Source organism: Tenrec ecaudatus, chromosome 10 (assembly GCF_050624435.1).
Source record: "Tenrec ecaudatus isolate mTenEca1 chromosome 10, mTenEca1.hap1, whole genome shotgun sequence".
Classification (NCBI taxonomy): domain Eukaryota; kingdom Metazoa; phylum Chordata; class Mammalia; order Afrosoricida; family Tenrecidae; genus Tenrec; species Tenrec ecaudatus.
Window position 1 is genome coordinate 30,964,580 of NC_134539.1, and position 24,047 is coordinate 30,988,626.

The following is a 24,047-nucleotide window of genomic DNA, read 5'->3' on the forward strand; positions in this document are numbered from 1 at the left end:
GACCGAACCTCACAGAGAAGTCTGAATGCCTTTTTGACTGGGCATCCGTTCCTCACAAGGGTTCAACTGTCAGTCAAGTCGAGCCAGAGACCTCCAGTGTCCAGAGTGGACAGGGCTCTGGGGAGGTCAGGCCTGCTGGCCGGGAGGAGGGTGAGCAGACGAGGTGGGAGGCCTGGCTCGGGCCTGCAGGCAGGTCTGGGTGGCAGGGGAGGGTGCCATAAGAAGCACCGGTTTATTCTGCAGGGCTGTAAAACTTTTTTTCTTCTTCTTTTTTTCAGTGCCTTCATTTACAATACAGACGAGAACAAAAATCACATCTGTTTGGGTTCCCTTTATGTGAATGCCCAGAACTGGCAAATCTGGAGAATTACTGTTTGGGTTCCCTTTATGTGAATGCCCAGAACTGGCAAATCTGGAGAATTAGAAAGTAAATGAATAATCTAGAGTTGGGATAAGAAGCCACGGCGGTGCAAAGGTTGACAGTTTGAACCCAGCAGCCACTCCCGAGATAGAAGGACCTGGGACTCTCTGCTCCCACCCTGATTACAAACTAGGAAACACTCGGGCAGTTCCATACCGGCCTCCAGGGTCCTCTACGTTAGAAGCAACACAATGGAGTACAAGAAGTTGAGTGGGAGGTTGGGTGTGTGTGTGTGAGGGGGCCTCTTTTGGATGTAATGAAAATGTTCTAAAATTGACTATGGTGATGAAAACACAACTCTGAATACACCTAAAGTCACCAAAATGTACATTTTCAATAGGTAGATTTTACGGTATGTGAGTTATATCACAATACAGCTGTTTTTTGTTGTTGTTTTAAGGCAGCTAAGGAAGTCTGGTGGCATAGTGGGCTAGGACTTGGGCTACTAACCACAAGGTCAGCGGTTCAAAACCACCACCCACTCCTCAGGAGAAAAATGTGGCTTTCTACCCCTATAAAAATTTAAAGTCTTAGAAACCACAGGGCAGTTCTACCCTGTCCTCTAGGGTCGCTGTGAGTCGGTGTCAACTTGACGGCAGTGAGCGACATGAGAGACAGAGGTGTGCGGTTCTCACTCACCCCTCTCTCACAGTCATGCAGACACGGATGGGATGTGTCCTGAGGGGTTGGCAGTAGGGAGTTTGAGGAGTTCTGAGCTATGACAGGTCATCGTTGTGAGGGTTTAATGGGAAAGAGAGAAGGATGTCTTCAAAGGAACTGGGAGAAATGCAGAAAGCATGAAGTCTTCTTGGGATGAAAAGGTGGGGTTTGGGGGACCAGGGAGCCCTAGAAGATTTCAAACAGAGGCCATGTTTGAATGTAACTGAGGGATTTGTGCCACACACTTCCAACCTCAAGCAAAGGCAGGGGCAGCAGTTAGGAGGTGATGGCAGGATGCCTGAGACCCTGGAGGCCAGGCAGCACTGGTGAGCGAGGAGGGAGCGTCCCTTCCCGCCCAGTGCTTCCCCTGCTCCCTGGGATGGCCATCACACATGCAGACAGCTCGGCGGCCGGCCAGTAACCCTCAGCCAAACCTTGGCTGTGGCCAAGGCAAGAATGACCTTTCCAGCCACGTAGGGGATTGATGACCAGCTCCAGAAAACCATGGCCCACTGGTCCCAGTCCTACCAGTCGCCAGAAGATTGGGTCCATCTACCCACTCTGTCCTCCATGGATGCCAGGAGCCAGCACGATTCCCAGACTATGGCCTCCAAGGGCGGGCCATGCCCAGCCTCTCTGCCACCCACAGACACACAGACAACGAGCTTGGGAACATCAGCCTGGACTGAAGACATTGAGAGTTCAGTGTTTCTCCAGGGTCAGGGAGATCCTGTCTCTCCTTTGCCACTCCCCGCCAGGTCTGCCAGCCGACCTGGATACCGAGACCTGCTTGCTTGCCAAGTACACTAAGAGGGTGACCCTAGAGCTGCCGCGGAACATCTAAGACCCAACGCACCGGACATATTAGAACAGACGGATCCTTTCCGAAAGCATTTCTTCCACGGGCACCAAGGACCAGAGACATATCTATAGAACGTTTCTAAACCTCTTCTCCCGTGCCTACTAAATCTAACCGGGGAAATGACCCTGCATGACGAACGTGCACACCCAGAATAAGCTTCGGTCTCGAAGACGTTCATTGCGGCGTTATTCACGCGGCGGGAAGGTGGAAAGATCACGTGCATCTGGTCTTGAGGCATGCCTCCGAACGCAGGCAAGGTTGGGTAATGACGGTGGAACTCGGACCTCCATCACGACAAAGGCATGAGAAGGGATGGTTATGAAGACCATGCGGCAGCACGGGGCGCTGACGATGACACAGGGTGGAGGGGGAAGCAGGGCAGACACGCACCGACACACAGCAGCAGAGTTCATGGTGGCTCAGCTCGCAGAAGGCAAAGCATCCTGGGCCTCTGCCTCAAGGCCTGCGCCTTCAGCAGCCCCTGGAGGCCCCGGGACGCTGCGTGGTGTGCGTGCGGGCTCGCGCGGCAGGGCCTCAGTTCGGGTCTGACCTGGGCGCATGTGAACGTTACCAAGGTAGGAGCAGAAGTGGTGGCAGCAGTGGTGGCGGTGGCGGCGGCGGCAGTGGCGGCGGCAGCAGCGGCGGTGGCCGTAGTTAGGTGGACACTCCTCTCTCACTCATCCTTTAGGGAAGGCGGAAGGTACAGAAGAGCAGTCGGGTGGAGAGTAAGAGGCAGATCACAGACGGGAACTCCTGTGCGGACTGGCTGTGCTATAGCAGGACTAACAAGCAAGGGAAAGGGCCTGACTGGAAGGGGGAAAGGGAGAAGGGTGGGTGCGAGGGCGAGAGGCTCGTAGCTGCAGAGGAAATGGGGGACCGTCGCTCTGACTCCCTCCTCCCACCCCCCGCCACCCCCTCTCTTGTGGGGTAGTCGTCACCTCCTGCCACGAGTTAAGGGTCCACAGAGAAAACGGTGTTGCCCAGAGCTTCAACGCCCTCCCCTAGAGAAGGGAGAGAGGCAGCAACCGAGTGAGGGGGGAGCACGCAGCACACACCCCCACCCCCACCCCCGCCTTCCCCAGCCCCTAACCCCGGCCTCGGTCCCCTATTCCGACTCTGAAAGAGTGGGGGCGCTGCTGGGCAGAGTGTGGATGGTACACACCGGTGATCAAGGCAGCTGCCTTCAACAATGGGCCACACCAGGAGTCTCAGAGACCCCCCAACTCATCTAGACCGTTCCTAAGAGCCAGCTGATGAAAGGAGGTGTCAGGTCTCCCCCGCACCACACTCACTGAGGTACAAGGGACTGTCTCCACATCTGGTCTTGAGGCAAGAACTAGGAACCCCTGAGGGTCACCCTAAAACAGCACACCAAGGAAAAGGAACAGGGAGGGGGCCTCAAAGCAGGTGACCCATTCAGCTCCTGCCTCTAGTCCCCCCTACCCCCCACAACCTCTCCCACCAGGGTTCACCTGTTAGCATGTGGATTAAGAGAGCCTCCCAGAAGGGTCTGAGGCTGATACTCAAGAGCTGTCATCTCGCGGACACCTAGCAGAGCTCACGGTGTCTGCAAGGGCTTGTGGAGAGCCAGGTGTTCTGGGAATCAACGTGGCGAGCGGAGGCCTTCATTAGGCTTCAGTCACCAGTCTTCCCGTGACCCAGAGGCACTCACCTCGGGTGCCTCCCCACCTCCAAGGAGGAACAATGAAAGCAGTTTCACAGGGGGAAGTGGTAAGGGTCAACATTTAAAGTGACCCCATTAAATATATATATTGAGTTTTACAGCCAATACCAGCCACAGGGCTGGAGCAGGCTTTCTGTGAAGAGGGAGGTCACCTTGAGGATGGTGTGGGTCAGTACTGGACAGAACACTTTGGGGAGCAGGCCAAGAATGGGGTGGTGTCCGTTCCTCAGGCCATGCATGACTGACAGGGCCTGGAGGAGACCTAGGGGCAGGAAAGCTTGAGAGGCGTGTCAACACATGGGCAGGTGAGAGGCTCTATGCTGCACCCCCCAACTATGCACATAGGGAAGGAGGGAGGGGACCCGTGGGGGGCAGACCTCAGTCCAGGGCCAGGTTGCAGGCACATGGGTAAACCATCCACCTAGAAAGCATGGGTGGCCTGGGAGCAGCAGGGAAGGAGGAGCTGGCTCCCCTCTGAGGTACTGCAGGGCTCCACTAATGAGATATTTTGGAGGCATGGGGCACGGGGGAGCGGGGAGTAGAAGTGGGAGACCTTAGATCTTCAATGAGGGATAGAAAGAGAAATTCAAGTTGCTCAGGGAGGAAGAGGAAGGCAGGCCAGGCTCAAAGAGGGGGAGGGTGTGTGTGTGCAGACTACAGAGTCTCAGATGACAAGCTAGGGCTTCAGGTTTGTCAGTCCCCCATCTGTGGGCAGTGGGAGGGGAGTGGCTATCACACACTGAAGGTTTAGAGAGATGGGGTGGCATGGTTGGATCTCTGGCAGATGACTGAAGTGATGAGCACAGGCAGAAGGTATACAGACAGAATGGGGAGTGCCCCGAGCTGGAGGTGGGGGACAGAGGTCTGTTACAACCCACCTAACCAGCTTGGCCTGCATTCCTCACCCTTTCTGCTTCCCGGGACTGCAAATCCTACAAACATCCTGCCTTTGTTTATTTAGGGCTGGGGCAACAGCAGCTGGGTGGCAACCTGCCCTGGGTGGTTTTGCCTTTCCTTTCCCTCTCTCCTCATCCTCACAGAAACCAGGAAGTACTCTGCCTGGTAACCCCTCTGCCAGGGTGGACTGCCCCCCCCATCCACTGCATGCAGGACGTGGGACCTTAGTGGGCTCCCCAAACCCTGGAGAAACCACCCACCCGGCCCCCACAAGCAATGGTGAGCTATCAGTTGTTTGCATGGATGGTTTACGGCTCCCTAATCTGAGAGCTCCCTACTGAGAAAGCAGCTTTCTGCACAACATGGTCCCCATCCCCTGAGACTGCCACTAGGGAGTCTCTGCCTTGCACCATTACATTGTGCTCTGACCCCCATAGAGACAGTAACAAATAGGAGGGAGGATCCCAGTGAGGAGCACTGAGCAGGGGTGAAGCTGGGGGCAGAGTGAGCCGTGAAGGGTTCATCGTGGTGGTCCAGGGCAGAGGCAGGAGGCAGGCAGTGAGGACAAACCTATAATAACAACGACATCTTCTAATGCTTACCTGGGCTTCACCCTGTGCATGGCCTTCCCAAGGCCGAGAGGCAGGAGCTGAAACACACCCATGCCACCAATGCAGAAACCCAGCCATGGAGCCAGGAGCTCGCCCAGGCCGTAGGGGGTGGAGGGGGGCTTACCGAGAAACCCTTGCTGGGTGAGGAGAATTATTGGGAGACAGTGGGGGACATTCAACTTTGAGGTGGGGGCTGGAGCTGCAGCCATGGATGGCCCTGCTGTCACTTACAGAACCATCTCCCAGTCACTAACTCCCCCCGCCCCGGCTCTGCTCTGGGCCTCCCTGGCCTCACCCTGAGGTGGAGCGAGGTTTTCACACACTAGAACTGAAGGCAACAAGTCCTAGCCCAGAGGGGAGAGGCAGCTCAGGAGGTGGCACTGGGGCATGCCCACACTCCAAGTAGAACATGCGATCGCGGCGAGGCCGTCGAAGGAAGCCTCTCTTACCAGTGCTTTGCCCAGCCAATCCTGGCTCGCGGTCCACGGCCGAGCGGCGCTGCCCCATAGGGTTTCTGGGCCTGTGCCCTTCAGAGGCGACAAGCCCGCCCTTCTCTCAACGTGGCCGGCGAGCCGGAAATGCCGACCTTTTGCCCAGAACCGGAAGCCCTATTCTGTGCTCTTCTGGGTGCCAGACAGTCCATATTCTTTACCGCCAAGGGGTGGGGCAGACTCTCTTTCTTCTCCACTCGGTTATCTGAAAACTCAAACCCTTGTAGTTTCCCATGACGTAATTAGGGTGGAGGTGGAGCAAAAGAAAAGATAAGATTCATTTGGGGAGAGGGGGAGGGAGAAAAGGCTTCCAAAGGTGGAAGATGAACTCTTGCCAGAGAAGGAGGAAAAGACAAAGGGGCAACACGATGGCATGGGCAAGATTTCCACAAGAGAGAGGCACATAAAACCAAAAAACATTTCCCTTGCTAGGTGAACTCACCCACCGAGCTCCGGCGGCAGCATGATTGAGCCAGAGAGGGCTAACCAAAGGGGGGTGGGGTCCCCACACGCCTGCAGCTCCGCCGTGGAAAGACCTGGCACCCGTGCCGATAAAGCTGCCAGCCCAGGAAACACACACGGCAGCTCATTCTCCGCGAGCAGGTCGCTGTGCTTTGGGACTGACCCGACAACACCCAACAAACCATTAGCCAAACTACCGGTGAGAGAAGGCCGGAGAGGAAGGGGAAGGGGGATCCCTGTGTCCTGGGGAAAGTGGTGAGCGGTGGGAGGTGGGCCAGTGTGACTCAGAGGGAAACATTTCTCTGGTCAGCACTTACAATGAGGGCTCGGACTCCTGCCAGGAGCCACAGGCTGGTCAGCATTTGACAAATGCTCCTGCGTGAAACAAATGCCTGCTGGCTGGAAGTGGCCAGCATTTGGCAGGACACGTCCCTTACAGTCTCCAAAACCCTCCCAGAGGGGCTCTGGCTGTCTGGCGGAGAACTTCTCCTGGAGGCTCACCACGCACAGGCTGGGCCTCAGAGAAACCACGGGTTCGGTTCCAGACGGACTGCAATCAGGCAAATCAGCAAATCCAGTCACACCGATTTCCCCGCTGTGTCATGTTAGGCTTACCCCCCACTGGAGTCCATCCCGTGTGTCACAGCAGGAGGAAAGAGTTTGAAATGTGAGAAGGACAGACCAGCGTTAGAGGAACTGCGCTGACAGTGGCAGATTTGCTCCACACAGGGCAGCCACCAGCCTTCAACTAGTGAGCAGGGCCGGCTCTGGGAAGTGCAGCTAAGTAGGGCACTGCCCAGCAGGGATGGCTGTCCACTCCCACACCGAAGGCTCTGGTAGGGGGGCGAGTCCGGGCTGGGTGGTTCTCATTGCCACACCTGGTAGGGCTCCCAGCCATCGGGCCTGGCTCTCTGTTTGAAAAAGCGCACCTGGGGAGAAACCCCGCCTTGAACAGGGACCAACGTTAGCTGCCGGTCTAAGGCAGCATGGTCAGGTGTTGTGCCCGCTTGCACTGGGGAGGGTGGAAGCCTGGGATGGGTGGGGGAGCACTGGAGATCCGTTGTTCGAAACCTGGGGAGTAGCTGCCGACAGTTTGCCACAGGAGCTTTCCCTGGTTCGATATCCGGTTTGACCTCGCCCACTGGCTTGCCAACCAACAGACTGGCCGCTGGAGTCTACCCAGAAGGACTTCAGAAGAAAACCTGGTAAAGCTACATTCCCCACCCCCATCCATCCCCCCCAAAACAAACAAAAAACATTCCTCAAGAGTGTATGAAGCACAGATGTACTCGGACACACCTGGGGCTGCCAGGAGCCAGAACTACCTCACTGGGGGAGGAGTTGGAGACCATCACATACCGTGCCAAGCAAGACCTGACATGCTGGGCAACCATCATCAACGGTCAAAATAGTGGTCAACACAAGAAACAAAGGCGGCTGGCACAGCCAGTTGGTCGCAGTCCCTGCTGGCTCCTGGTGATGCTGCTTCCCCATTCAGATGCCCTACTAATAGCTTCCCAGACCTGGCCAGGATCAACATGTACCCCTGGATTCGACAGGTGCGTCCTGGTGATCGGGCTTTTCTGGAAGGCTTGTTGGCTTGAAGGGGCCTGCATTTTGCAGGATATTTACCTGTTCTTTCTTCCTCATGCACTAAAATTCCTCTACAGCAGCGGTTTTCAACCTGGGGGTCAAACGGCCTTTTCACAGGGGTTGCCCGATTCATAACAGTAGCAACATGACAGTTATGAAGTAGCAAATAATTTTATGGTTAGGTGGTCATCACCACATAAGGAATTGTATTAAAGGGTCGTGGCATTAGGAAGGTTGAGAACCACCGCTCTATGGTGACCCACAACTGCCTGGCCGCCTGGCCTGCAGTTTGCCTGGGCCCCAGTCTGTACCTCAGTTGGCCACAGGACTCAAACTCAGCAGTGAGGGCTTGTCTCCCACCTGTTCTCCTGCCTGGAACCTCAGTGGCTCCCTTGAATCACAGTTTGTTGTCCTCAGCCTAATAGGTTTGGTGCGAAGACCTGGGCCCACAGCCTTTGCAGCTTGCCTCCCACAGGGGCATCTTGAGCTCTGGGAACCTGCGAGACTCCTTCCTGCCTTGAAGTTCCATGCTGAGATGTTCCTCTCGCCCCTAGCCTTTAGGACGCAGTCCAGGACCAGCACTCCTTTCATCAAGCCTCCAAAGCAGTTGACAGCCACCATTCAAACACAAGCGACCTGGGGTCCTGGATTTTGTTTACTGCGTGTTCCCTACAAGGGTCCCACTTGCCATAGGAGCAGTGGGAAACTTCAGGGCAGGCAGAACTGAGCCCGAGTGCACACTTCTGAGCAGCTCTCTGAGGCACCTGGTGCCACTCTGCCAGGTCGGTTCCTGGACATGCTGGTGTACAGACGTGCTGTTTCCTGCTTTCCTGAGCCCACGGGACATCCACTTTGATGGAAGCTCTCAATGGCCAGCACTCTCACTGCCGCAAGCAGACTCAGAGTTTAACTTGAAAAGAATGGACGATGGGTCGTTGAGGAATGAGCATCACCTACATCACTCCAAATCCACAGCTAGGAGACTTGGCACATGAATACGTTTGAGAGGTGGCTGTCCCTAGAAGGTCGCGTTTACCTAAGAGACCGGTAAAAGCATGGACCGAAGTAGCTGGGATCAACTTGAAATAACTAAATTCACTCGTGGAAAAAATAATGCTGGAATCAGGCAGAGTTATTTCAATAAAAAAAAAACCTCTTAAAACCACTTCATTCTCCCAGTGGTGGTGGCCAACGCTGAAGCAAACTCTGCACTAGACCGGGTGGAACTGAAGCCCAGTACACATACAGATCACATTCACACCCACACACCCTCCCCCCCTCCTTTCGCAGGCCTGGGCCGTCCACATGACTGTCAGCTGGTCCACAGTCAGATTCTCCCAGACCTTGGCTGGGGGCTGGCATGCAGGCATGTGGCCTGAACTCAGGCACCATCTTCTGCGAGTGCCTCCGAAGTCACAGAGTGTAATGGAATCAACTTCCGGGTGGCCTAATCGACATCTAAATGGATGTGGTCATTGTTGCTTTACAGTAAGAGGGAAAACACACCACCGTCGGAGAGCATCCGATCGGCACTTTTCTTTGGGAGAATTAGGGAGCTCCCCTTTCCCTTAGTGTTTCTGGAAAGGCACATGCAAATGACAACAGCTCAGCGATTCCCCTTGGCTGTCAGCATCGACAGCAACGTCTGGCGAAAATAAAGACGGAGGCGATGCTCCTCACTGTCAACTAGTGCGGTGAGTCCTAAAAAGCACTCTCGCTTTCCCACCCCCCTTACTCGATACACGTGCACACGGGCACCCCCTCCCTCTTCCCTTCCCCGGCCTCACCTGGTTAATAACATAGATGCCATAGTCCAACTGCTGGCGCTGCAGGATGGGGTGCAAGTAGTACAGCCAGTATTTGAGGTGCTCCTGCCGGTTGCGGAATGGAATGATGACGGCCACTTTGTGCGGAGACACACAGTCCTTGGGGGCATAGCGGCCGCCCACCTTCACCTTCGGGTTCTGCCTCGCTACCCGATCCAGGTCCACCGGCATGTTAAATTCGATCATCATGGGGCCGACTAGAGGGGCAAAGGGAAGAGAAGTTAGCAGGCCCCGGGCTCTCCCCTCCGCAGGTGGGTCTGCTGGCTAGGACACGGCCACACAAGAGACGTCTCCAGTGGGACATGGACAAGGCGTTCACACAGGCGAGCAGCACCTCTGCTGGCACCAGGGTGACCAACTGTCCCTGGAAGCCCCTTGACACGCAAAGTCCTGCATCCCAGGAAACTCCTCCATCTTCAGGGAGCTGGGTTGTTGGTCACCCTGCCTGGCCCTCCCCCAACAGCTTGCAGACACCGTGTTTCTCATTTGTAACGCAGATACGGAGGGATGTACAGGGAACCGGGGAGAGAGCCAAGATTCCCAGTGTTCTCCACAGACGAGACGTCACTAGCTCCAGGACACACGAGCCCCAGCCAGAGGCTCCGCAGACAAAGTCCTCTGCTTGGATATGGTGGGAGCCGATCTATGAAATCCTGCTTCGGGGAAATCGAGACACACATCCAAGTCTCCGAGACACGACTGTGATGGATACAACGGATGTATGGATTGTTAAAAGAGCTCTAAGAGACCCCAACAAAATGATCTTTTTCTTTCTTTCTTTTTTAACTTAAAGAGCATTTCATTGGAGGCTCTTGCAGCTGTTGTAACAACCCATGCATCCGTTGTATGAAGCACATTCGTACATCTGCTGCCATCATCCCTCTTTAGACATTTACTTCTTTTCATTTTTTGGTAATATTTTATTGGGGGCTCGTACAACTCTTATCACAATCCATACAGCCACCCATTGTGTCAAGCACATTTGTACATTTGTGCCATCGTCATTTTCAAGATATGTGCTTTCTACTTGAGCCCTGGTATCAGCTCCTCAGTCTTTTCCCTCCTCCCCCACCCTCCCTCCCTCATGAACCCTTGATAATTTATTAAAAAATTTTTTTCATGCCTTACACTGACTGACCTAGACACTTACTTTCTATTGAGCCCTCGGGTTCAACTCCGATCTTTACCTTCCCTCCCCACCCCCATCCTTGTGACCCCCTGATAAATTATTATTGTCATAAAATGATCTTTAAAAAGAGAAAGAAAAAGCTCTGAGAAGCTGTCCAGACTAGAGGCCGGCGTCATCATGCCCCAAACCTATTTGGCCATTGCTTCAGGGGACACACTTTGGGAACTGTTACACACTCTAGTGTGACCAGCTCCGCCTGTGAAGCAAACAGGGCAGGGACAAAGAAGGGACCCAAGAACATAGGCCTTAAAGCTAGTTACTAGCTTGGAGCAGTTTCCCTGAAAAGGGCTGGTCAGGACTACCGGAGGCCCGGAGGCCCCCATGCCCAGGCATCTGCCCAGTCTGCTTGCTTAATGAGGGGACTCCCCGAGCACCCCTCATCCCAAGGCTCATGAACCCTCCTAAATGACACAGCCCAAGATAAGAAAGTTGCAAGCCCTGCTCTTCCCTGCCAGCCAGCATGTGCGAGCTCGCCCGTCTGCCTCCACCTCTTCCCTCAGCCTCCCTCCCTCATCGCAAGACCTATTCCCATCAACTCCCTTTCTTCTGGGACACAGCTCTGATCATCCCAGTTTCCTGCCAAAGACACCCCCACCCCCCCATGGCTCCAGGCTCCTTTCAAGGGGATGCTGGGTGGCAAGGCCCTTCCTGGTCCTCCACACCATGCTCAGGGCCACCCTTCTGTTAACCAGCAAAGGCATACATCTTTCAAGACCTACCCTTAAGACCACCTACACGAGGTGTCTTTCTTGCCCCACCGACCATCAGCTGCTCCATGCCCCACCCACCTCATTCCCAAGCCTTGTACAAATGTCCACTGGGGTCATATCCCACGAACTACAATGACCCTTGGGCCCAAATCCCCAAGTCAAACCCCAATCTGTGTTTCTCCCTTTGCTCTCGTCATTACCACTGAGCTCAGAGAGCACACGTTCAGGGTCAAGGAAGGGGCCTCTGAGAACTCAAGGGCCCAGCTGGTCCTTGGCTGTGCACCTCCCTCCCTGAAGAGCCAGGTGTTTCACATATCAGCCCCTTACCCCAGTGCCACTGTCCCATGCTTCAGGACTAGGTAATGAGTATCTTGGACAAGTCTTCCCCCTGCTTACTGCTCATCAGAACCACCTGGGGGACTGAGTAAAACTAGGAACTTCAGCCCTCTCCTGGGAGAGTCTGACTCAGGGGATCTTGGAAAGGATTGGTAGATATTTATCAAGGAGCCGAGTGGGTCTTAGTAAGGAGGTGGGGCCGTGGGATGCTAGCCCTCCCATCTCCACAAGCCTTGGGGCTTTCAAACAAGAAAGACGCTCAGGATTCCTACCACTCACCTACACCCCCAAGCTGGAAGCCCTTCCCCAACACAAGGTCTTGGCTCATGACTCCCCAACCCTGGGCAGAGTCCCCTGGGAGCTGCCGCTGCTTCTGTTCACAGCGAGCTTATGAAAACCATGTCAGAGGCCCACCAACACCTGCAACCTCGCCCACCCCCGCCCTGGGTCCTGAAGATGCTGCTAAACTTAACCCCGTTTTCAGGAACCCAGGAGGTTAGAGTCACCCTAGCAAATGGCTCACACCTTCTGAAACCAACCAAGTATTAGTTCTACCCCGCTTCCCGGAATCCCACACCTGCAGGTGGCCAAATGTCCTGATTTCGCCTCTTTCAGGGTCCCAGCAAGGTGTTCCTGAGGCAAAGGCCCCCACAGGAGATGGTCCTAGGCCCTGGTCCAGGTCCACCAGTGACTTTCTGGGCAACTGCCATCTCTCCGGGCCCTGCTTCCACCACTCGTAAGTTGCAGGGTTGACACGAGGTGGTTTCTGTAGCCCCAGAAAGCTCTGACGTGACCGGGGTACATGGCTAACGGGAGGAGCTGGAGCTCACTCCTCCTGGAGAATCTCACTCGGGCCCGTGGCTTTAGCACGTCAGCCTCCAACCCTCTTTTTTATTCTATGGTCTCGCCTCTGACCCCACTGCTGAAGGAACCTAGGTAGCTATTTTATGCGCTCTAAAAACAAAGTAAGGTAAAACCCACGGTTGTCAAGTGCATTCCGACTCCTCAAGGGCAGAGGAGAATTGCAGAAGCAGCCTGCCACATCTCTTCCCACAGAGCGAGCGAGCGGGCGAGCGAGCGGCTGGTGGAGTTGAAGCACTGCCTTGATGGGTAATAGCCAAGTGCTTAACCACCGGGCTGCCAGGCTCCTGTGCACCCTGAGAAGCCCAGGTGACGCAGTGGTTACAACTTGGGCTGCTAAATGCCAGGCGTTCTGCAGGAGAAAGACAGGCCTTCTATTCCAGTGGAGAGCTAGTCTCAGAAACCCACACAGGCAGTTCTGCCCTGTCCTATAGGGCTGCGGTGAGTTGGAATTGATTCAATGACACTGAGTTTTTGAGACCCGTGGCAGTTACATAATCTGTCAACTTGTGCAAGCTTGAAGACCTCATTTGGAGGCATGAAGGAGGAAAATAGCTCACTGTAGGCCAGACCAGTCTCTCCGCCTGCCCTTTGCTGCTGTCGAGACACTTAGAGAGCTGGAGGAGCCACGTGGAGACCAGCGCTGAGATGCTTCCACTGCCACTGGATCCACAAGACCTTCTACCCACCGGCCTGTGAGTCTAAAGAGGAATTTATGGGCTAGTATCAGACATATGGGCTAATATTGGAAATTTTGGACTTGATCTGGACTGGGCTGGGATGTTTCCTCAATATACAATTGCTCTTTCTTAAACACATAGGAATGTCTATGAAATTTGAATGTTCTTCTTCAGTCAACCCAGACTAACACAAGACACAATCGTTTGATTTGATGGGAGTTACAAAGAACTGAAGGGAAGAGTCATGCAAATAATTCCATGTTACCACAGCTGTTGTGGGGGCAAAAAAAAAAAAAAAAAGAGCCTGGGACTACACCCTGAACTGCCAGTCATGAAGAGGTAGCTTGCCTTTGGCAAGCAATTCACCATGGTGACTTTTGTCCTACAGAGTGGGGATTACCCACTTCCTCATGTGGCCAATGCATGGATTTAAAGAGGATGTTACTTCCCCTGTGCGTACAGCATGTCAACACACTGGGGCCTGCCGAAGGGCCAGACCAGAGTGCTTCTCTGAGGGTGCAATGCAGATGCTCCCTTGTGAGGCGTGTCAAGCCCACCTTTAGTCTGTTTCCAACTACTGCCTGGGGCCAAGTTGTGCACCAGCCCTGGGCTGGGGGGGTGGGAAGAGAGTACAGAGCAGCAATGCCTTTAAGGAGCCCCCGCTGGGGTGCACAGCTGAATCAACTGGTTCAACACGGGCCGGGACCACGCGTGCGCCTCTGATCTCTGATGCTCCAGCAGCTCCATCACTGAACGCCCAGAAACAGCCTCTTCCCACACTCCTGTTCCCCTCTGTACCCCTCTCACCCCACCCTGCCCCCCGCATGTGGAAAGCATCTGATCCTCCCAGTCCCAGCCCCCTTGCCCTCTGGCCCTCATCACCCCCACCTTCTGCCTCTGCAGTCTTCACACTTCTGAGACTGGACAGCCCTCGGCAGCTGCTGGCCTGGAGCCAAATGCCTCGTGGGTCCAGTGCCAGCAAGAAGGTCTCCCCAGTGCCACCTACGGGGGCCATCCTCCACTGCACACTGGGCTCGGACTCAAGGAGAAAACCCCGCGAGCTGGGGCAGCAGGGGCACAATGAGCAGCTCTGCCCAGGAGCTGCTGCCAGGGCGCGGAGCCATAGCCTGAGGCTGCAGGAGGAGGACGCAGGAGGTGGCTCAGAGCTGAGAGCTTGGTGACAGTCATCAGGCTAGGCCAGGCACCCTTGCTGTGTGGCACATGGCGTGTGCTACCACCGGCCCTCAGCCCCGCTGGGCTGGCTTGTGTGTTTTCTTGGCTCTGGGAGCAGGGTTACATAAGCAGATGAGCAGATGGGAGCCTGTCCTCGACTCCCCCAGCTCAAGTCCCATCACGTGGGCCTCTCAGCTGGGAGCCTAGGTCACGGCCTTGCGTAAGTCCCTCAATCACTTCAATGTGTGAGCTCAAGTCAGACACATTCCATGGCTCCTTTGCCTGGCATGACAAACCCAAACACACATATGGCCCCGTCAGGAGACCTGCTAATCTAGCGCCAGCCTGGCTCAGGGACCCACCTTGCAGCCCAGTCTAGCCTCCGGCCGCCCCAGTCTCAGGGGCGAGTTACGTACAATGGACTTGAACATCTAAATACAGGTTCTCAGGGGACTGGCCAATGGTTGAAGACACAATCCTTGTCCTCATGCTGGGTTGTGATAATGCTTCACCAGCCAGGGTCAGGTGAATGGTGAGGCTTTGTCTCACTTACTTTGGACTAGATCCCACAAAAGGACATCAGAGGGGTGGTGGTGGTGGTGTGTGTGTGTGTGTGTTTGTGTGTGTGTGAGAGAGAGAGAGGGAGAGAGAAAGCTGTAACAGACTCATTGTGAGGACAATGCCTTGTGCACGAGGCTGCTAAGAGTCAGAACCGATTCAGCCGGTGGAACCATGATAAGTGTTAACAGTGACCTTTCTCTTAGCAACTGATCAGGGTAGGTTTGGGTGCTGAATTGATCTGGACATTTTAATCTATTTTTTTAATTCTTACTCAACAGCCCTGGACCAGACCCTTAGGTTTCTTGACCAATTTCCCTAGGGGATGAAATTCAAACATGCGGGAACCCAGGACGAAGCCAGCCACGCCCAGGGCTTTGTTCAGAAAGGTTGGGGCATAGGAATGCCTTCCGCAGCAGGGTCCCTGACCTGCCAGTATGTGGCTTGGAGTAGCCCCTCCCTCCCCCTCACCGCCCCCCCCTATACCCCCCTGCAACCTTCTTCAAAGGCTTATGTGGGTGGGCGGGCCACTTTTCTCGGCAAACACCTTCCAACGCCCAAGGACGCCCTTAGAAGCTGAACCGGTCACGAGACTACCACACTTGCAGTCTTGGGAAAGACTTGTTCGCACAAATTCACTGTGGCCCCCTGTATTCAAAATAAGAAGGGGTCATCCCAAACCTCTCTCCGGGGAAGGCAGCAAGCTCTCCAGATCCCCCCACCCACCCAAAGGACTTTTATGTCTGTCATAAAATCCAACAAAATCGAACAGCTTCTCGGATCCAAACACCAGTCAACCAAGAAGCTTTCTCTAGTGTCACTGGGATAGGTGCCGCTCATCGCCGCAGCACCCAGCCATTCCACACTCCCACTTAGCACGCACACATGCCAGGTGGTGCCAGGTGGTGTTCCGAAGGCTGAGGTGGGACTGGTTAAGAAGAGGTCTTTATCCTTGGGGAATTACAGTCTAGCAGGAGAGGCAGACCCCACTGAGCACCCATCAGTGTGCCAGTGGCGAGGACCAGCCTGGACCAGGTCCTTAACTCCTCTGCCGAGGGAGCATGCACTTGTTGGCAAGTTCCCTGGCCTGCCATGGACATGGTATCCCTGTGGTAGTTCCATAATCTGGCGTCAATTTGAGAGGATTACGAGTGAAGGGGTAAAGGAGTCTGGCCTGTCAATCAAAATGCAACCAATGAGGCCTCTGTGTTCATGGCCTTCTCCTGAGAATTCTGGGAACTCCTGTAGTTTCCTCTTTGGAGTCAGGAGACACCTCTCTCAGCTCACTCCCTTGGAAACTCTCTACTGACAAGACTCAAAACTCACTCCCTGAAAGATGCTCTACTGACAAGACACATAGCACTACGCCTTTGGAGCTGGAGAAGCTACATGGACCTACCCTGATGCAACCAGACCTCTGGAGCCAGTGAAGCCATGTGGAGACCCCTGTCAGCGCTGAGATGCTTACAACACCACTGGATCCACAATACTTCCAACCCGCTGGCCTGTGATCCTCCTGCATTCGGCATCATTGCATGTATTTCATGAGTTCGAAGAGGACTTTATAGATTGGTTTTGGATGTATGAGCTAATATTGGACTTACAGACTTGATCTGGACTGGCCTGGGATGTTTTTCTTAATATTCAATTGCTTTTGTATAAAAACCTCTTTTTAATTTATTTGTTAATCATTTTATTGGGGGCTCATACAATTCTTATCACAATCCATACATACATCTATTGTGTCAAGCACATTTGTATGTTTGTTGGCATCATCATTCTCAAAACATTTGCTTTCTACTTGAGCCCTTGGTATCAGCTCATTTCCCCCTCCCTTTCCTACCCTCCCTTCCTCATGAACTCTTGATAATTTATAATAATTATTTTTTCATGTCTTACAATGACCAATGTCCCCCTTCACCCACTTTTCTATTGTCCATCCCCCAGGGAGGGGGTTATAGGTAGATCATTGTGATTGAGTCCCCCTTTCTCCCTCCACCTTTCTCTTGGCCTCCTGGTATCGGTACTCTCATTATTGGTCCTAAGGGGTTTATCTGTCCTGGATTCCCTGTGTTTCCAGCTCTGATCTGTACCAGTGTACATGTTCTGGTCTAGTCAGATTTGTAAGGTAAAATTGGGATGATAGTGGGGAGTGGGAGGAAGCATTAAAGAATTAGCGGAAAATTGTATGTTTCATTGGTGCTACACTGCACCCTGAATGGCTCATCTCCTCCCTGAGACCCTTCTGTGAGGGGATGTCCGGCTGTGCCCAGATGGATCTTGGCTCAAAGCAGAGAATATACCAGAAGGATGTTTCCTGGTGTTTTGTTGGCTATGTGATCAAAACAAACTACGGATAACCTTGAGAAGAACGGGGACTCCAGAACGCTTCGTTGTACTTTATGAGGAGCTTGCACACGCATCAAGAAGCAGTGTGTGGACAGAGAGGGGAATATCCCACGGCTTAAAACCAGGAACATCACGTGTCAGGGTTGTAGCCCTTCATCATAGTTATTTAATCTGTATGCTGAGCAAGTCATTAGGGAAGCTGGGTCATATTATGACCAATGTATCATAAGGATTAGAGGAAGGCTCATAACGACCTGTGATGTACAGATGACACCAGTGCTGATGAAGATCAAGTACTGCAGCCTTCAGGACGGATGACAATCCAATGTCAAGAAGACCAAAATCCTCACAACAGAACCCATAGGTCACATCCTGGTACATGGAGAAAAAGGTTGAAGTTGTCTGGATTCAAAATCAAGGCCCATGGAAAGAGTTGTCAAAAGATCAAAGGTGTGTACATTAGGTAACTGCTGCGCAAGACCGCTTTAGAGTATTGAAATGCAATGGCGTTACTCTGTGGATTAAGGGATGCCTGGTCCAAGCCATGGTAGTTCTAATTGCCGCATGTGCATGTGAATGCTGAACACTGGTAAGAATTAATGCATTTGAATTGTGGTGCGATGAGTCAGAATCAACTCTGTGGTAGTGACTTCTATATACTTGTATGTATATCGTTAAAAATCCACAATCAATGTGTTAAAATGTAACCCAAGGATGGGAATGGTGACTCCTCATTCTCTTTCCAATAAGGAAGTGTCTCCTAAAATAAAGATTTCAAAACATCAAACTCAGTGACCGGAAAATAGGTGCAATCTATTAATTTCATAATGCTTGACTTGAAATTCTTGGGCACAAATCGAACACAATTTCAACACTAACACTCACTCTTCTTTGCCAATTTACCAACCAAGCCACTACTGGGCACCAGGAACCAGTAGGTTCCTATCTTCCTTGGTTCATTCCTGAAGAGGAAGCTGAGAAAGAACAGCACGGTGTGTGTGTGTGTGTGTGTGCGTGTGTGCACAGCTGACCTGCTCTGGCTGCATAAAGGGGGAGTAACCCAACTCCACACCAGCCAAGGCTGTCTGTCTCAAGGCAAAGGTCAGCCGTAAATCCACCAACCACGGGGGCTCCTCGGCTCCCCTGCTGGGCTCCACAATCCATCTGTGTAGCAATGGCTACACAGATCTCACCGACAATGCTAAGACCATGGGGTTTATCAGGAAAACTAACAGATCACAAAAGGGAAGACACATCATGCTGAGTGAAATAAGTCGATCACAAAAGGACAAGTATTCTATGACATGACCTCACTTCTATGAATATACACATAGAGACCACGTTTAGTCGTGATTACCAGGGCTTGGAGGTAAAGGGGAGGAAAGGGGGAGTGGAGCTTAAGGGTGACAGAAAAATCCCATTGGTTAAGGGTAGGCTTACACATCACTGCCAATACAAGTGTAAACACGTGTAACAAGTGGCATTGGCAAACACTGTGTGATAGATGTGCTTACAACAATGAGAGAGAGAGAGAAAGAGAAACTGTTCAGGCCGCTAATTCCCCGGTTTGGAGGGTTAGAGACATGGTTTCATGAGACATCCCAGTTAAGAGGCCTAATAGCATGTTTAGTGCTTCCATTGCACCTTCTAGTTCATTGTGCAGTGCCTCAGGTCTTGAGATCTTGCAAGCAGCAATCTAGAGCACAGACAGGCTATTTGCCTGGAGTTAACAGTAGACAGAGGCCAGAGCGTGTATGTGAATTGCCCCGGTGCACAAACAGCCCCCTCTGCCATGAGGCACTTCGATCAGAGAGTCTATAGAAGAATGCTCACTAAAAGAGGGACAATGTAGCACAGACCCTTATGGAATCCAGACTTTCTGGAACCATGTAGGCTGGATGAATCCCTGAACGATGGTTCCAGAGATACTCTTTAAACCTTAAACTGAAACTATCCCCTTGAAAGCCTTGTTAAAAGTAGCAATACCCTAACTAATAAAGAACATCTGGCTTGAGCATTGCCTTCTCTCAAGATGTATCTTTATGGGATCAAATGGTAACAGTAACCCCAGAGGCAGGACATTGACAGGGTTGGGAGCTTATGCTAATGTGGGAGGCACGGCTGGGAAAAGGAGCAGACCCGGGTCGCCCTCACCTGGCATTGATTCTCACCGTCCCGCGGCTCTCCTGCGGCCCCATAAAGAAGCTCAAGCTGTTCCAAAAGAAGGATGTGCCGAGTGGAAGGGTTGGTAGTGCTTCTTAAAGAAGGGCAGTTCTATGGGGAGGTCTGCCATTGCTGCGGATGGACGTAGAGGCTGAGAAGTCGGCACTGTCAAGGCTGAGTTGCTGTTGTTTCTAGAAATGAGGGAAGTCCAGAGGGATATCCTCTTCTCCTAATTAAGAAGCCCACCAATCTCTGACAGGAAGCAAGCGAGCTCCTCCTGCGGGCCTGCGGAAGTGAGCCAACACCATTTGCATGGTCTTCCAAGGGCATGCATACTGCCAACTATCCCCTGCCCCCGGACCAGAATCCAGCACGTCAGCGAGGACCAGAGCCCCAGCCAACACCGTGACTGCGGAGAACCCAGCTAAAGGCTGGGACTCCTGACCTGTGGGAAATAGGAGACAGCAGGCGTGTGTGGTTTTAGAGGCATTAGAGGCAAAAAGAGAAAAACAGAGGGTGAAAATGGTTGTGCACGTGGGGACACCGTGAGCGAGGGCCGGCTCCACTGCAGCAGGTTTTCAAGGTCATTTTAAAGTGCTCCTAAGTACCTGGACTATAATTTGACGAGTGAACTTTGTAGATGCCCTCACTAACCATTACCTCCCTTTCCCGGGGGCAGGGCAGGAACTTCTGTCAAAGTCTCTAATAGCTACATTTTAACTCTGCCGCTGACTTACTTTACTTTCTATTCTTAACTTCGCCTGTCTGACCTCCTAGTCTTCTAAATTCATCCTTTAAAAAGTGTATTTATATATATTTTAATTTATATTATTTATGTCAGTCTTTTTATGGTATGCATTCTTATGAGTCATCTCAAAAACTTTGAGGAAAAGAAAGTTTGACGATCCTTCCACATTCAGATCCGATGCTAGTCCCCTCTCTTCAAAGCATTTCCAAGCCATTCCAGGCCACTCAGTCCCTTGAGGGGCCCGCAGGAGAGGCTTTATGGTCCTGATTTAGAGCTGGGAGAGTTAAGTGTGTGTCAACTGTGGTTCGACCAGAATTCTCAGTCTTTGGGCAGCTGAGACCCAGCAATCAATCCCCATCACCTGACCTAACACAGTATAAACTCCTTAATGAGATCTGCTATGTGCAAGCAGCCAGCTGTAGAATTAGGGTGGAGTGAGACCCCTTGTTCAAGTTTCCCCAGTGGGGTGGCCTGTTTCCTATACAAGCAGATGGTGTGGGGCACTCGTCTGCTTCTTGGTGGGCTTCGATCCTGCATCTGGCTCATCGAGTTCTTTCCATTTGGGACAACAACCTGTCACATTGCCTGCCAACCCTGGGAGCCATCAGCAGGCTGCCATGGGCCCACGGACCTTGGACTAATCTGCCTCTGCAACCACCAGCCTTGGTCTTCCTGCTTCACCAGCCCACACGGCTACGCAAGGGAAGGGAAGCCTCCAGCTTAACACCCCTGACCCAAGGACCTGGACTGGCCTAGACTTCACTTGGTCTACCCTGTGTGAGTCACTTTCTTACTTGCTTGATATAAATGTCTGTGTGTGTATAGACACATATATAGATAAATATAGGTGGCATAGATAGAGGTGGTGCCTAGAGATCAGGAAAATCAATGGCTCTACCGAGAAACAAAAGGCATCAGAAATGACAGTATTTTATTTCTGCTTTGGAAATATATATATTACAGGGGGGGCAGTACAAATTGGCTGACTGGCCGGCCAGTTGACTGGCTGGCTGCATCTCAGAAACCCTGGTGGTAGAATTTGAGGTTGAGCTGCTAACCACAAGGTCATTGGTTCCAAACCATTAGCCACTCCTTGCGGAAAATATGAGGCTTTTTACTCCTATAAAAAGTTACCATCTCAGAAAGCCACAGGAACAGTTCTACTCTGTCCTAGAGGGCTGGGATGAGTTAGAATCCCAATAGCAGTGGTGTTTTTGTATATATATATTCCAAGATGATTATTTTAATCCAGATTCTTGCCCTAATTATGCTTACACATCCAAAGCAGGGATAAAGCACTCTGGTTCCTGATACCTGTTGTTTCCAGGCACCACTTTCAATTTACACATCAATATCCCCCACCTCTGAATCTGTAATCTGAGGCAGCCAATGAAAATGACTCACTTCCTCATCCAGGAATCACAAGGCCATGCCAGCACACTCATCAGACACCACTGGTTCCTTGAGGTAATAAAGTTCAAGCCTGGGATAAGTCATGAGATCACCCAGGAACGACTCAGCACAGGAACCTGTCTCCAGAGAGACTCAAAACTAAGCTCTAAAAGAGCAGAGCCTGGGAGCTGGAGGCACAGGGAATCCAGGGTGGATGATACCTTCAGGACCAGGGGTGTGAGGGGCGATACTGGGAGAGTAGAGGGTGAGTGGGTTGGAAAGGGGGAACTGATTACAAGGATCCACATGTGACCTCCTCCCTGGGAGATGGACGGCAGAGAAGGGGGGTAAGGGAGACTCCGGATAGGGCAAGATATGACAAAATAACAATCTATAAATTATCAAGGGCTCATGAGGGAGGAGGGAGTGGGAGAGGGGGGGGAAGAGGACCTGATGCAAAGGACTTAAATGGAGAGCAAATGCTTTGAAAATGATTAGGGCAAAGAATGTACGGATGTGCATTATACAATTGATGTATGTGTATGTATGGATTGTGATAAGAGTTGTATGAGCCCCTAATAAGATGTAAAAAAAAAAAGCATAGCCATGGTCAGACTCCAAACCTCAGACGGCCGGGATCTACCCCCAACCAGAAGCCTGAAGAGCCCTGGCACCCCATGTAGAAATTCTGCTCCAAGAGGTGGACAGGCTTCCTCAAGGACACTCTCGGGCTGGCAAAACAACATTATCCTTTCCGTTCTGATGTTTGCGGGTGTGTGTACAGAGGGGGCAAATCTCCACTCTCCCTACACCGTGTCCTTGGGGAGTTTATTCTGCCTCAGAACCCTCCTTGACCTAGAGCCTCAGGGAGCCACCCCCAGCCAACCTGAGGTGACCCGAAATCTAAACTTTAAAAAAATTATTATTAACCATTTTATTGGAGGGCTCTTACAGATCTTATACCAATCCATCATTCATTTGTATTAAGCACACTTGTACATATGTTGCCATCAACACCTAAAGCAAGTCTTATTTACATCATTGATCTCAACCTTCCCAAGGGTGTTTCTGTACCAGACCTGGTGGGTGGGAGCAAGGAGGAAGCACTGGAAAACTTTGAGGAGACCCCAGGACTGGGGGCCTGGCCATACCCTTCCATCCTGGAGTGATCCAAGGAGAAGGTTTCCACCAGTGGAGCAGCCACACAGATGTAGGGCCCCGAGGTTAAGAGACAGAGTCTGTTGGAAGCCAAGTAAACAGGCTCCCTAGGGTTTGTCCTCTAGGGGGAAGTTCTTCTTCCCCCAGCCCTTCTCCTTGCTGGGGTCATTCCTTCCACTGCTCAGAAAGTGCTTTATTTTAGGGCCTCCCACTGGGGCTGAGACATCGCTTTGCGGGGCTGTATCTGCCACGTGAGCACTCCCGGCCCTGGGGACCAATAGCCGCCCCGTTGGGCCATCTTCTTCTGTTGCCTTTCCCCTCCTCCAGGTCCCATAGCTCCCTGCCGACTCAGCATGCAGAGGGGGATCCTTCCCAGGGCCCCCAAGAGACCATTTCTTAGAAGACGTTGAGAAACGTGGCAGGAAGCTTAAAGAAACCGAACACCGATTTCCAGGGTATGGTAGGTCCTTCTACAAAAACCTTAAGAAACTCTCCTAACCGCTCTGATCGCCACCAGTGAGAGTACAGCATCGGCACAAGGCAACGCGCAGGCTTCCCCCTCTTCAAGGGCAACGCACTCGATCACTGCCACCGACTAGTTTATAACTCCCAGTGACCCCATGGGACAGGGCAGAGCTGCCCCTGCGGGGCTCCGAGGCTACGAAATGTGACAGGTTCTGGGGCCTCATATTCCACCGCATGCCAGAGAGTGGCTGGTGAGTTTGAATGGTGCAACTTTTGACTATCAGCCTGTGGTAGTTACACAATCTGGTGTCAATTGGAGAGGATTGCAAGTGAAGGGATGGAGTCTGGCCTGTCAATCAAGAGATAACCAATGAGGCCTCTGTGTGGGCATATGGCCTGCCCCTGGGAATTCTGGGACCGTCTGTATTTTCCTCCTTGGAGGCGGGAGACATCTCTCTCTCTTTCGCTGCTTACTTCCTGTAAGAAATCCCGGAGGAGAAGCCACATGGACCTACCCTGATGCAGCCAGAACCCTGGATGCGGAGAAGCCACATGGAGACCCCTGCCAGCGCTGAGATGCTCACAACAGCACTGAATCCAGACGCTTTCTAGCCACTGGCCTGTGATCGCCTGCATTCAGCGCATTGCATGTGTTTTGTGAGTCTGAAGAGGACTTTATAGACTGGTATCAGACATATGGGCTAATATCAGACATATGGATGTGATCTGGATCTGGTTGGGATGCTTTCTTAATGTAC

The 24,047-nt window shown here is 52.5% G+C and overlaps 1 protein-coding gene across 1 annotated transcript in view; it reads right to left on the reverse strand.

Annotated features, from left to right (window-relative positions):
- The window catches only part of B4GALT1 (beta-1,4-galactosyltransferase 1), a 60,176-nt gene that overhangs the window by 12,640 nt on the left and 23,489 nt on the right, over window positions 1–24,047 (reverse strand). Inside the window, exon 2 of the mRNA XM_075560024.1 lies at window positions 9,469–9,704. Within this exon, the coding sequence (XP_075416139.1) occupies window positions 9,469–9,704 (236 nt within the window). The remainder of the gene's footprint in view (window positions 1–9,468; window positions 9,705–24,047) is intronic.